The sequence below is a fragment of the Somniosus microcephalus genome, chromosome 4 (genome assembly GCF_052327205.1).
Source record: "Somniosus microcephalus isolate GS21.2 chromosome 4, FLI_Smic_1.0, whole genome shotgun sequence".
NCBI classification, from domain to species: Eukaryota; Metazoa; Chordata; class Chondrichthyes; order Squaliformes; family Somniosidae; genus Somniosus; species Somniosus microcephalus.
Genome location: NC_140990.1, coordinates 292827401 through 292839972, shown reverse-complemented (window position 1 = coordinate 292839972; position 12572 = coordinate 292827401). Strand labels below are relative to the sequence as shown.

The 12572-nt window shown below is 50.5% G+C and overlaps 1 protein-coding gene across 2 annotated transcripts in view; it reads left to right on the top strand.

Annotated features, from left to right (window-relative positions):
- Positions 1–3394: 3394 nt before the first annotated feature.
- The window catches only part of LOC147120546 (histamine N-methyltransferase-like), a 409239-nt gene continuing 400061 nt past the window's right edge, over positions 3395–12572 (top strand). The window contains exon 1 of one of the 2 annotated variants that reach the window (XM_085986646.1): positions 3395–3561. In XM_085986646.1, coding sequence (XP_085842772.1) covers positions 3425–3561 — 137 coding nt within the window. In that variant the 5' untranslated portion in view covers positions 3395–3424. The remainder of the gene's footprint in view (positions 3562–12572) is intronic. The other variant, XM_085986645.1, reaches the window with a different exon arrangement.

Genomic DNA, 12572 nt, shown 5'->3' with positions numbered 1-12572 from the left:
ACCACCTTCTCAGGGCAAGTTAGGGTGGGCAATGCTTAGTCTTGCCAGGTTCACCCACATCCTGTGAACAAATTTGAAAAAAGTCCTCAATTTCTCTTTGGGTGACTTTCTTTACAGCTGTCCCTGTTACCTACAGGATGTTCTGTACTGCTTTCCTTTTTTGTAATTCACTATCTTACTTTAGCCAATCAACTAAGGTTCTTCTGTGACTTTGTCTTTCTTTCTTGTATCATAAAGAAAAAAGAAAGACTTGCATTTGTATAGCAGGATGTCCCAAAGTGCTTTACAGCCAATGAGGTACTTTTGAAGTGTTGTCATTGTTTTAATGCAGGAAGTGTGGCAGCCAATTTGCGCACAACAAGGTCCCACAAACAGCAATGTGATAATGATCAGATAATCTGGTTTTAGCTGTTGGTCGAAGGATAAATATTGACCAGGACACCGAGATGAATTTCCCTGCTCTTCTTCGAATACTGCCATGGGATATTTTACGTTCAGCTGAGGGTAAATGGTTTAACGTCTCATCCAAAAGACGGCACCTCCGATAACGCAGCATTCCCTCTATACTGCACTGGAGTGTCAGCCTAGATTTTGTGCTCAAGTCCCTGGCGTGAGACTTGAACCCACAACCTTCAATGATAATACAAATGTTGTTTCAGTATAAACCTGGCCTGACCACTGAACCTTCCTGAATATATTATATTTTCTAATGTTAATTGATATTTTCCCGCTTTCCTCTTACTGGAGACTCCCCTTCCCAGGCACCTTTCTGAGCTGAAAGGCAGCAAGCTATCTGCCAGTGTGACAATGGCCCAGAAATTTGGGTCGGGGGCTTCCCGCGGGTGCAAGCCTCCGACCTGCACTTACCTTGCGCGACGGCCGTTGAGCTGTGGGACCACGTGGTATTCCGATCCTGGGCCTCCTCCAACTGCCAGTGCACAGTGCTTGTGTATCCCAGGGGCGTAGTTAGTTCGAAGCGTCCCCTGGGATCACGTGGGCCATGGAGAGCCAATGGTAGCAGGGAATGCTTCATTCATAAATTTGACAGGAAGAGCTGGCAAACCTATAAATACTATAAGCCCCAAAACATCACTAAAACTTCAAATAATTTTTTTTTTAATCACATTTTAAATTAACTATAAATTACATGAAATAACTATTTTAAACAATAATTTACATTTTTGAAAAAATTAATTACATTTTCTAACGGGTCTAAAAATAAACTTACCTTTCTTTAAAGTATTTTAAAATAATAAACCTGTGGAAAAAATGTTTTAATTTTAATTAATTCACCACTTACCTTGTTAAAAGCAGGCCTTGCGCCTGCTTTTTAAATGTGTAACTGCTGGAGACTTACCCTCCCGGAGAACCCTGCAAAAAAATCGTAAGTTCGATGCACACGCGCTGCCTCTCTGGCGCACACGTTCCACCTGTCAACCCCTTCTTTCAAGGGAACGGAAGTTCCGGTTTCCCACGCATGCGCAGTGCATGCACAAAACCGGCACTTTCGTTGGGCCTACGCGTGAGTACCCAGTGCATACTCACGCGTGGGGACCCTGAATTTCTGGGCCATTATAACCAGTCACTAGGTGGTGTGTATGAAGTTTGGCCTCCCTCTCTCCCTCATTGTAAGGATTTTACTCTTTGCTCAGTGCTTCGGTATGACCTGTTCTTCTCAATGTACTTCATAATGGAAACAAGTTACCCTAAATGTGTAACATTTTCAGGCTGTTCTGATCACATATAAAATGACTTATGGTAGTTAGCTTTATATACTTATTTGTTACATTCTGGAATTTCTGGATTTCAAGACGTTTAACATTGAAGATAATGTCCGTTTAAATGGTCCTGATTTATCTCAAAAACGGTAGCTGGTTGAAAGCAAATATTTTTGAAGATATTTCATACTTGCAAATGCCAGAGTAATCATGTTTGTTTTCATTTTTTAGTGAATAATAACCTGATATTTCCAAATCTGAGTTGACTTATGTATTAAGAGTATTTCAGGTTACTTTACTTAATATTTGGGCTGATATCTTGGTGGAGATCCAACAACAGTCGATCCATTGATTTGCTCTGTCCCACAGGATTGCAGTAGTTCTCAAGCTGGAAGACTTGTTTAGTTCCACTACCTGTTCACTAAAATAATGCACAGGACCGTCCTATATTTCTTCCAAAAAATGTGGAGACATTCAATGGATCGCACTCCACCTGCTGTCCACTAAAATAATGCAGCGGAATGTACCATACCTTGCAAAAAAAAAAGGACATTCAGTATAAAGAATTATATGTTACATTTTAGCTATTCGGGTTCACCTATGTAGGTATTGGGCGAATTCCTACTTAATAATCGAGTTCGACTCCAGGAGAACAATCAAAAAGGTTTCTAATGCAGGAACAGAGGAATTCAAACAGGTTGCTGAGCTCGGTACAGGAGAGCCATAATATAGGTCTTCACCAGACGGAGACGCCATGAGGACTGAGTAGGCAGTCCCGTGGGTTGCGCGATGACGTCATCGCGTTCTTCCCGCGCTTGGGTGGTCACGTGACTTGCGTGATGACGTCATCGCGTTTGCCCGCGCTTGGGACGGTCACGTGATGTGTGACATGACGTCATCGCGTTAACCCGCGTCATCGCGTTCGCCCGCGCTCCCAAAGGAGGAAAGCCCCGCACCAGCTACATCGTTATGTTAAAGGGAATTATGTACGGTAAGTAAGGGACACCCGGTGGTACCGCTACAGCATGATATTTGCACGTTTAATGCTCATGCTGTTATCTAATTAAGCCCCTGTTTCACGATGTTTGGCTGCTCATGTTTTGGTGTTGGGAGAAATGTTTGATTAGGAAAAGGAATAAACGATCTTGCAAATATGAGCCATTCCGCTCTGACAGACAGTTTTGGTTTCCTCAGGAGTTTTCCATTCGCAGTAGATTTCACACAGTAAGTATTGAACTCACCTAAGGGTTACTACACAACATGAGATTGACTTCTGTGATCTTATATTGAAAAGATTTATTAAGTAGAACTTTTAATTGGAGCTTTCTAGAAACTAAATTGTTAGTAATCATTCCTGTTTTTATTCAGAGTTTTACTGCAAATGTTAGTAGGTTCAAAGGTTTTGTTTTAATTAGGTTTTACTGAGGTTTCACAAGCTAGCCTGGTGCTGGGAGGTACATATATTAAGACGGTTAAGGCTGCTGGTTAACAGGAGGCTAAGGTTGAGGAATATAATTGAGCAGGGCAGGCAGGTGGGAGTTAATGTGTGCTCGCTGCGGATGGTACTGGCGTGTTTCAAAGTTTTACGATTAAAGTCCAGCCTGAGCAATATTTGTTCAAGATAAAGTCCACATTCTGCTTTCTACAAATAACAAAATTCAGAGTGAACTGAACTTTTACCCTTTCTTAACTGCAGGAAAGCAGAGATGGAGTCATCTATGAAATCCCTCAGCTCAGTCTTCAGTTATTATTTGAAGACTTTTAACCTCTTCTTAGGCTGCTCCACTGAACATCTGTGCATACAAAAATTCATTGATGAGAATCTGTCAGACATAGTAGCCAGGTAAGGCATGTTTAGAGTCCTGTTCAAAACTGAAGAATCTGAAAAGACTATGGGCTACGTAAGCTCTTACTTAATTGGTAGAAATCTATGTTTAGTTATTTATAAATGTTTTCCTGTTGTTATTTACACATCGGCTTGCGATAGTTGGAAACACACTTGTTCTGAGTTAAAAGATTTCTGCAAAAAGCAGGACAAATCCAACCCGGCCAATTCCCGCCCCATCAGTCTGTTCTCAATCATCAGCAAAGTGATGGAAAGTGTCATCGACAGTGCTATCAAGCGGCACTTACTCACCAATAATCTGTTCAATGATGCTCAGTTTGGGTTCCACCAGGACCACTCGGCTCCTGACCACATTACAGCCTTGGTCCAAACATGGACGAAAGAGCTGATTTCCAGAGTTGAGAGGAGAATGATTGCCCTCAACATCAAAGCAGCATTTGACCATGTGTGGCATCAAGGAGCCCTAGTAAAATTGTAGTCAATGGGAATCATGGGGTGGGGGGTAACTCTCCACTGGCTGGAGTCATACCTAGCACAAAGGAAGATGGTTGTGGTTGCTGGAGGCCAATCATCTCAGCCCCAGGACATCGCTGCAGGAGTTCCTCAGAGCAGTGTCCTAGCCCCAATCATCATCTGCTGCTTCATCAATGACCTTCCCTCCATCATAAGGTCAGAAGTGGGGATTTTTGCTGATGATCACAGTGTTTAGTTCCATTTACAACTCCTCAGACGATAAAGCAGTCCATGACTGCATGCAGCAAGACCTATTCTGGCTTGGGCTGATAAGTGGCAAGTTAGATTCGTGACACACAAGTTCCAGGCAATGACCATCTCCAACATGACAGAGTCTAACCACCGCCCCTTGACATTCAACGGGATTACCATTGCCGAATCCCCCACCACCAACATCCTCGAGGTCACCACTGACCAGAAACTTAACTGGACAAGCCACATAAATACTGTAGCTATAAGAGCAGGTCAGAGGCTAGGTATTCTGTGGCGAGTGACTCTGCTCCTAACTCCCCAAAGCCTTTCCACCATCTACAAGGCACAAGTAAGGAGTGTGATGGAATACTCTCCACTTGCCTGGATGAGTGCAGCTCCAACAACACTCAAGAAGCTCGACACCAACCAAAAGATAGCAGCCTGCTTGATTGGCACCCCATCCACCACCTTAAACATTCACTCCCTCCACCACCAGCGCACCATGTCTGCAATGTGTACCATCTACAAGATGCATTGCAGCAACTCACCAAGGCTTCTTCGACAGCACCTCCCAAACCGACGACCTCTACCACCTTGAAGGACAAGGGCAGCAGGCATGTGGAAACACCATCACCTCCAAGTTACACACCATCCTGACTTGGAAATATATTGCCATTCCTTCATCGTCGTTGGGGCAAAATCCTGGAACTCCCTCCCTAACAACACTGTGGAGTAGCTTCACCACACGGACTGCAGCGGTTCAAGAAGACAGCTCACCACCACCTTCTCAAGGGCAATTAGGGATGGCTAATAAATGCTGGCCTTGCCAGTCATGCCCACACCCCGTGAATGAATAAAAAAAAGTATAGCACCACCAAGTATAGCTGTTAGCTAGCTAATATTTTATGAGCATTTAACATTTTACTGCTATTAAACTTCTGAAGGAAGAATAAATGCGGAGGAAATTAATATAAATTTTGAAGCACCCATATTTCATTTCTTCCTTTAATTTAATTAATAAATTTGCACATGCACACTGCATCAAATTACCACTTTTTATTTAATTGAACAAAAACATTATCAATATAGTTCCATTAAATAACCATTCTTTCTATTTATTTTATAAATGTTGGCAGAAACCCATTGCAGTAAATGACCGCTATTTGTAATTAATGAATCAATTTTCAGGGCACTCGTCATTTCTTCAAACTTACCAGCGGCAGCAGAGCAGGTTTCAATGACATCTACTCCGGACCCCTCTTTTGTGTATTGGGGTCAAGGGGAGGTTATCTCATTTACATAGATGTGGCAGGCACCAAGAATGCCAAAGGAGGGAAGTGGGAAAACTGGTACTGGAAAGTTGCTCACCAGCCAGGGAGGTTTTTCCTGTGGAACCGAATTATAACAAATGGGCAGTTTGATTGGGAGTCCATGTGGGCCCTACTTCTGCTGCTGAGCAAACCTGTATGCTGGTTTTTTCAGTGTCAAAGAGGCCGCGACTGAGGAAATTCCCAACGTGGGATTTCCCTCCCCCTGTCCTTCCCCCTCTGATTATATAGGCCATGTTTGGAAAGGACAGCGGTAATACCATAATCGGAGTGACTGCAACCAATGACCGGAAGCTGTGCGGAAGCGCACTGCGCACTCCAACAACTGGAAGCATGATGTTTCTGCTTTTCTAAAAACAAACATGCTAACGAGCTCGCTCCCTTCCCGCCTGTTATACTGAGCTCGCTCCCTTCCCGGCTTTTTCTAACGAGCTCGCTCCCTTCCCGGCTTTTTCTAATGAGCTCGCTCACTTCCCGGCTTTTTCTAACAAGCTCGCTCCCTTCCCGGCTTTTTCTAACGAGCTTGCTCCCTTCCCGGCTTTTTCTAATGAGCTTGCTCTCTTCCCAGCTTTATCTCGAGCTCGCTCCCTTCCCGGCTTTTTCCAACGAGCTCGCTCCCTTCCCGGCTTTTTCCAACGAGCTCGCTCCCTTCCCGGCTTTTTCTAACGAGCTCGCTCCCTTCCCGGCTTTTTCTCGAGCTCGCTCCCTTCCCGGCTTTTTCTAATGAGCTCGCTCCCTTCCCGGCTTTTTCCAACGAGCTCGCTCCCTTCCCGGCTTTTTCTCGAGCTCGCTCCCTTCCCGGCTTTTTCCAACGAGCTCGCTCCCTTCCCGGCTTTTTCCAACGAGCTCGCTCCCTTTCAGGCTTTTTCTCGAGCTCGCTCCCTTTCCGGCTTTTTCTAACGAGCTCACTCCCTTCCCGGCATTTTCACGAGCTCGCTCCCTTCCTGGCTTTTTCTCGCGCTCGCTCCCTTCCCGGCTTTTTCCAATGAGCTCGCTCCCTTCCCGGCTTTTTCCAACGAGCTCGCTCCCTTTCCGGCTTTTTCTCAATCTCGCTCCCTTTCCGGCTTTTTCTAACGAGCTCGCTCCCTTACCGGCTTTTTCTCGAGCTCGCTCCCTTTCCGGCTTATTCCAACGAGCTCGCTCCCTTCCCGGCTTTTTCCAACGAGCTCGCTCCCTTCCCGGCTTTTTCTCGAGCTCGCTCCCAACCCAGCTTTTTCCAACGAGCTCGCTCCCTTCCCGGCTTTTTCCAACAAGCTCGCTCCCTTTCTGGCTTTCTCTCGAGCTTGCTCCCTTCCCAGCTTTTTCCAACGAGCTCACTCCCTTCCCGGCTTTTTCTCGAGCTCGCTCCCTTCCCGGCTTTTTCCAATGAGCTCGCTCCCTCCCAGCTTTTTCTAACGAGCTCGCTCCCTTCCCGGCTTTTTCCAACGAGCTCGCTCCGTTCCCGGCTTTTTCTAACGAGCTCGCTCCCTTCCCGGCTTTTTCTCGAGCTTGCTCCCTTTCTGGCTTTTTCTCGAGCTCGCTCCCTTCCCGGCTTTTTCTCGAGCTCGCTCCCTTCCCGGCTTTTTCTCGAGCTCGCTCACTTCCCGGCTTTTTCCAACGAGCTCGCTCCCTTCCCGGCTTTTTCAAACGAGCTCGCTCCCTTCCCGGCTTTTTCTCGAGCTCGCTCCCTTCCCGGCTTTTTCTCGAGCTCGCTCCCTTCCCAGCTTTTTCTCGAGCTCGCTCCCTTCCCGGCTTTTTCTCGAGCTCGCTCCCTTTCCGGCTTTTTCCAACGAGCTCGCTCCCTTCCCAGCTTTTTCCAACGAGCTCGCTCCCTTCCCGGCTTTTTCTCGAGCTCGCTCCCTTCCCGGCTTTTTCCAAAGAGCTCGCTCCCTTTCCGGCTTTTTACAACGAGCTCGCTCCCTTCCGGGCTTTTTCCAACGAGCTCTCTCCCTTCCCAGCTTTTTCTAAAGAGCTCGCTCATTTCCCGGCTTTTTCCAACGAGCTCGCTCCCTTCCCGGCTTTTTCTAACGAGCTCGCTCCCTTCCCGGCTTTTTCTCGAGGTCGCTCCCTTCCCGGCTTTTTCTCGAGCTCGCTCACTTCCCGGCTTTTTCCAACGAGCTCGCTCCCTTTCCGGCTTTTTCTCGAGCTCGCTCCCTTCCCGGCTTTTTCCAATGAGCTCGCTCCCTTCCCGGCTTTTTCTAACGAGCTCGCTCCCTTCCCGGCTTTTTCTCGAGCTCGCTCCCTTCCCGGCTTTTTCTCGAGCTCGCCCCCTTCCCGGCTTTTTCTCGAGCTTGCTCCCTTTCCGGCTTTTTCCAACGACCTCGCTTCCTTCCCAGCTTTTTCCAGCGAGCTCGCTCCCTTCCCGGCTTTTTCCAACGAGCTCGCTTCCTTCCCAGCTTTTTCCAACGAGCTCGCTCCCTTCCCGGCTCTTTCTCGAGCTCGCTCCCTTTCTGGCTTTTTCTCGAGCTCGCTCCCTTCCCGGCTTTTTCCAATGAGCTCGCTCCCTTCCTGGCTTTTTCCAACGAGCTCGCTCCCTTCCCGGCTTTTTCCAACGAGCTCACTCCCTTCCCGGCTTTTGCCAACGAGCTCGCTCCCTTCCCGGCTTTTTCTAATGAACTCGCTCCCTTCCTGGCTTTTTCTCAAGCTCACTCCCTTCCCGGCTTTTTCCAACAAGCTCGCTCCCTTTCCGGCTTTTTCTCGAGCTCGCTCCCTTCCCGGCTTTTTCTCGAGCTCGCTCCCTTCCCGGCTTTTTCTCGAGCTCGCTCCCTTCCCGGCTTTTTCCAACGAGCTCGCTCCCTTCCCGGCTTTTTCTAACGAGCTCGCTCCCTTCCCGACTTTTTCTAACGAGCTCGCTCCCTTCCCGGCATTTTCCAACGAGCTCACTCCCTTCCCGGCTTTTTCCAACGAGCTCGCTCCCTTCCCGGCTTTTTCTCGAGCTCGCTCCCTTCCCGGCTTTTTCTCGAGCTCGCTCACTTCCTGGCTTTTTCCAACGAGCTCGCTCCCTTTCCGGCTTTTTCTCGAGCTCGCTCCTTTCCCGGCTTTTTCCAATGAGCTCGCTCCCTTCCCGGCTTTTTCTAACGAACTCGCTCCCTTCCCGGCTTTTTCCAACGAACTCGCTCCCTTCCCGGCTTTTTCTCGAGCTCGCTCCCTTCCCGGCTTTTTCTCGAGCTCGCTCCCTTCCTGGCTTTTTCTCGAGCTCATTCGCTTCCCGGCTTTTTCCAACGATCTCGCTCCCTTCCCGGCTTTTTCTCGAGCTCGCTCCCTTCCCGGCTTTTTCTCGAGCTCGCTCACTTCCCGGCTTTTTCCAACGAGCTCACTCCCTTTCCGGCTTTTTCTCGAGCTCACTCCCTTCCCGGCTTTTTCTAACGAGCTCGCTCCCTTCCCGGCTTTTTCCAATGAGCTAGCTCCCTTCCCGGCTTTTTCTAACGAGCTCGCTCCCTTCCCGGCTTTTTCTCGAGCTCGCTCCCTTCCCGGATTTTTCTCGAGCTCGCCCCCTTCCCGGCTTTTTCTCGAGCTTGCTCCCGTTCCGGCTTTTTCCAACGAGATCGCTTCCTTCCCAGCTTTTTCCAACGAGCTCGCTCCCTTCCCGGCTTTTTCTAACGAGCTCGCTCCCTTCCCGGCTCTTTCTCGAGCTCGCTCCCTTCCTGGCTTTTTCCAACGAGCTCGCTCCCTTCCCGGCTTTTTCCAACGAGCTCACTCCCTTCCCAGCTTTTTCTAACGAGCTCGCTCCCTTCCCGGCTTTTTCTCAAGCTCACTCCCTTCCCGGCTTTTTCTCGAGCTCGCTCCCTTCCCGGCTTTTTCCAACGAGCTCGCTCCCTTCCCGGCTTTTTCTAACGAGCTCGCTCCCTTCCCGGCTTTTTCCAACGAGCTCGCTCCCTTTCCAGCTTTTTCTCGAGCTCGCTACATTCCCCGATTTTTCTCGAGCTCGTTCCCTTCCCAGCTTTTTCTCGAGCTCGCACCCTCCCCGGCTTTTTCTCGAGCTCGCTCCCTTTCCGGCTTTTTCCAACGAGCTCGCTCCCTTCCCAGCTTTTTCCAATGAGCTCGCTCCCTTCCCGGCTTTTTCTCGAGCTCGCTCCCTTCCCGGCTTTTTCCAACGAGCTCGCTCCCTTTCCGGCTTTTTCCAACGAGCTGGCTCCCTTCCCGGCTTTTTCCAAAAAGCTCGCTCCCTTCCCAGCTTTTTCTAAAGAGCTCGCTCCCTTCCCGGCTTTTTCCAACGAGCTCGCTCCCTTCCCGGCTTTTTCTAACGAGCTCGCTCCCTTTCCAGCTTTTTCTCGAGCTCGCTACATTCCCGGATTTTTCTCGAGCTCGTTCCCTTCCCAGCTTTTTCTCGAGCTCGCACCCTCCCCGGCTTTTTCTCGAGCTCGCTCCCTTTCCGGCTTTTTCCAACGAGCTCGCTCCCTTCCCAGCTTTTTCCAATGAGCTCGTTCCCTTCCCGGCTTTTTCTCGAGCTCGCTCCCTTCCCGGCTTTTTCCAATGAGCTCGCTCCCTTTCCGGCTTTTTCCAACAAGCTGGCTCCCTTCCCGGCTTTTTCCAAAAAGCTCGCTCCCTTCCCAGCTTTTTCTAAAGAGGTCGCTCCCTTCCCGGCTTTTTCCAACGAGCTCGCTCCCTTCCCGGCTTTTTCTAACGAGCTCGCTCCCTTCCCGGCTTTTTCTCGAGCTCGCTCCCTTCCCGGCTTTTTCTCGAGCTCGCTCCCTTCCCGGCTTTTTCCAACGAGCTCGCTCCCTTTCCGGCTTTTTCTCGAGCTCGCTCCCTTCCCGGCTTTTTCTCGAGCTCACTCCCTTCCCGGCTTTTTCCAACGAGCTCGCTCCCTTTCCGGCTTTTTCTCGAGCTCGCTCCCTTCCCGGCTTTTTCTCGAGCTCGCTCACTTCCCGGCTTTCTCCAACGAGCTCGCTCCCTTTCCGGCTTTTTCTCGAGCTCGCTCCCTTCCCGGCTTTTTCTAACGAGCTCGCTCCCTTCCCGGCTTTTTCCAATGAGCTCGCTCCCTTCCCGGCTTATTCTAACGAGCTCGCTCCCTTCCCGGCTTTTTCTCGAGCTCGCTCCCATCCCGGCTTTTTCTCGAGCTCGCTCCCTTCCCGGCTTTTTCTCGAGCTCGCTCCCTTCCCGGCTTTTTCTAACGAGCTCGCTCCCTTCCCAGCTTTTTCTCGAGCTCGCTCCCTTCCCGGCTTTTTCTCGAGCTCACCCCCTTCCCGGCTTTTTCTCAAGCTCGCTCCCTTTCCGGCTTTTTCCAACGAGCTCGCTTCCTTCCCAGCTTTTTCCAACGAGCTCGCTCCCTTCCCGGCTCTTTCTCGAGCTCGCTCCCTTTCTGGCTTTTTCTCGAGCTCGCTCCCTTCCCGGCTTTTTCCAATGAGCTCGCTCCCTTCCTGGCTTTTTCCAACGAGCTCGCTCCCTTCCCGGCTTTTTCCAACGAGCTCACTCCCTTCCCGGCTTTTGCCAACGAGCTCGCTCCCTTCCCGGCTTTTTCTAATGAACTCGCTCCCTTCCTGGCTTTTTCTCAAGCTCACTCCCTTCCCGGCTTTTTCCAACAAGCTCGCTCCCTTTCCGGCTTTTTCTCGAGCTCGCTCCCTTCCCGGCTTTTTCTCGAGCTCGCTCCCTTCCCGGCTTTTTCTCGAGCTCGCTCCCTTCCCGGCTTTTTCCAACGAGCTCGCTCCCTTCCCGGCTTTTTCTAACGAGCTCGCTCCCTTCCCGACTTTTTCTAACGAGCTCGCTCCCTTCCCGGCATTTTCCAACGAGCTCACTCCCTTCCCGGCTTTTTCCAACGAGCTCGCTCCCTTCCCGGCTTTTTCTCGAGCTCGCTCCCTTCCCGGCTTTTTCTCGAGCTCGCTCACTTCCTGGCTTTTTCCAACGAGCTCGCTCCCTTTCCGGCTTTTTCTCGAGCTCGCTCCTTTCCCGGCTTTTTCCAATGAGCTCGCTCCCTTCCCGGCTTTTTCTAACGAACTCGCTCCCTTCCCGGCTTTTTCCAACGAACTCGCTCCCTTCCCGGCTTTTTCTCGAGCTCGCTCCCTTCCCGGCTTTTTCTCGAGCTCGCTCCCTTCCTGGCTTTTTCTCGAGCTCATTCGCTTCCCGGCTTTTTCCAACGATCTCGCTCCCTTCCCGGCTTTTTCTCGAGCTCGCTCCCTTCCCGGCTTTTTCTCGAGCTCGCTCACTTCCCGGCTTTTTCCAACGAGCTCACTCCCTTTCCGGCTTTTTCTCGAGCTCACTCCCTTCCCGGCTTTTTCTAACGAGCTCGCTCCCTTCCCGGCTTTTTCCAATGAGCTAGCTCCCTTCCCGGCTTTTTCTAACGAGCTCGCTCCCTTCCCGGCTTTTTCTCGAGCTCGCTCCCTTCCCGGATTTTTCTCGAGCTCGCCCCCTTCCCGGCTTTTTCTCGAGCTTGCTCCCGTTCCGGCTTTTTCCAACGAGATCGCTTCCTTCCCAGCTTTTTCCAACGAGCTCGCTCCCTTCCCGGCTTTTTCTAACGAGCTCGCTCCCTTCCCGGCTCTTTCTCGAGCTCGCTCCCTTCCTGGCTTTTTCCAACGAGCTCGCTCCCTTCCCGGCTTTTTCCAACGAGCTCACTCCCTTCCCAGCTTTTTCTAACGAGCTCGCTCCCTTCCCGGCTTTTTCTCAAGCTCACTCCCTTCCCGGCTTTTTCTCGAGCTCGCTCCCTTCCCGGCTTTTTCCAACGAGCTCGCTCCCTTCCCGGCTTTTTCTAACGAGCTCGCTCCCTTCCCGGCTTTTTCCAACGAGCTCGCTCCCTTTCCAGCTTTTTCTCGAGCTCGCTACATTCCCCGATTTTTCTCGAGCTCGTTCCCTTCCCAGCTTTTTCTCGAGCTCGCACCCTCCCCGGCTTTTTCTCGAGCTCGCTCCCTTTCCGGCTTTTTCCAACGAGCTCGCTCCCTTCCCAGCTTTTTCCAATGAGCTCGCTCCCTTCCCGGCTTTTTCTCGAGCTCGCTCCCTTCCCGGCTTTTTCCAACGAGCTCGCTCCCTTTCCGGCTTTTTCCAACGAGCTGGCTCCCTTCCCGG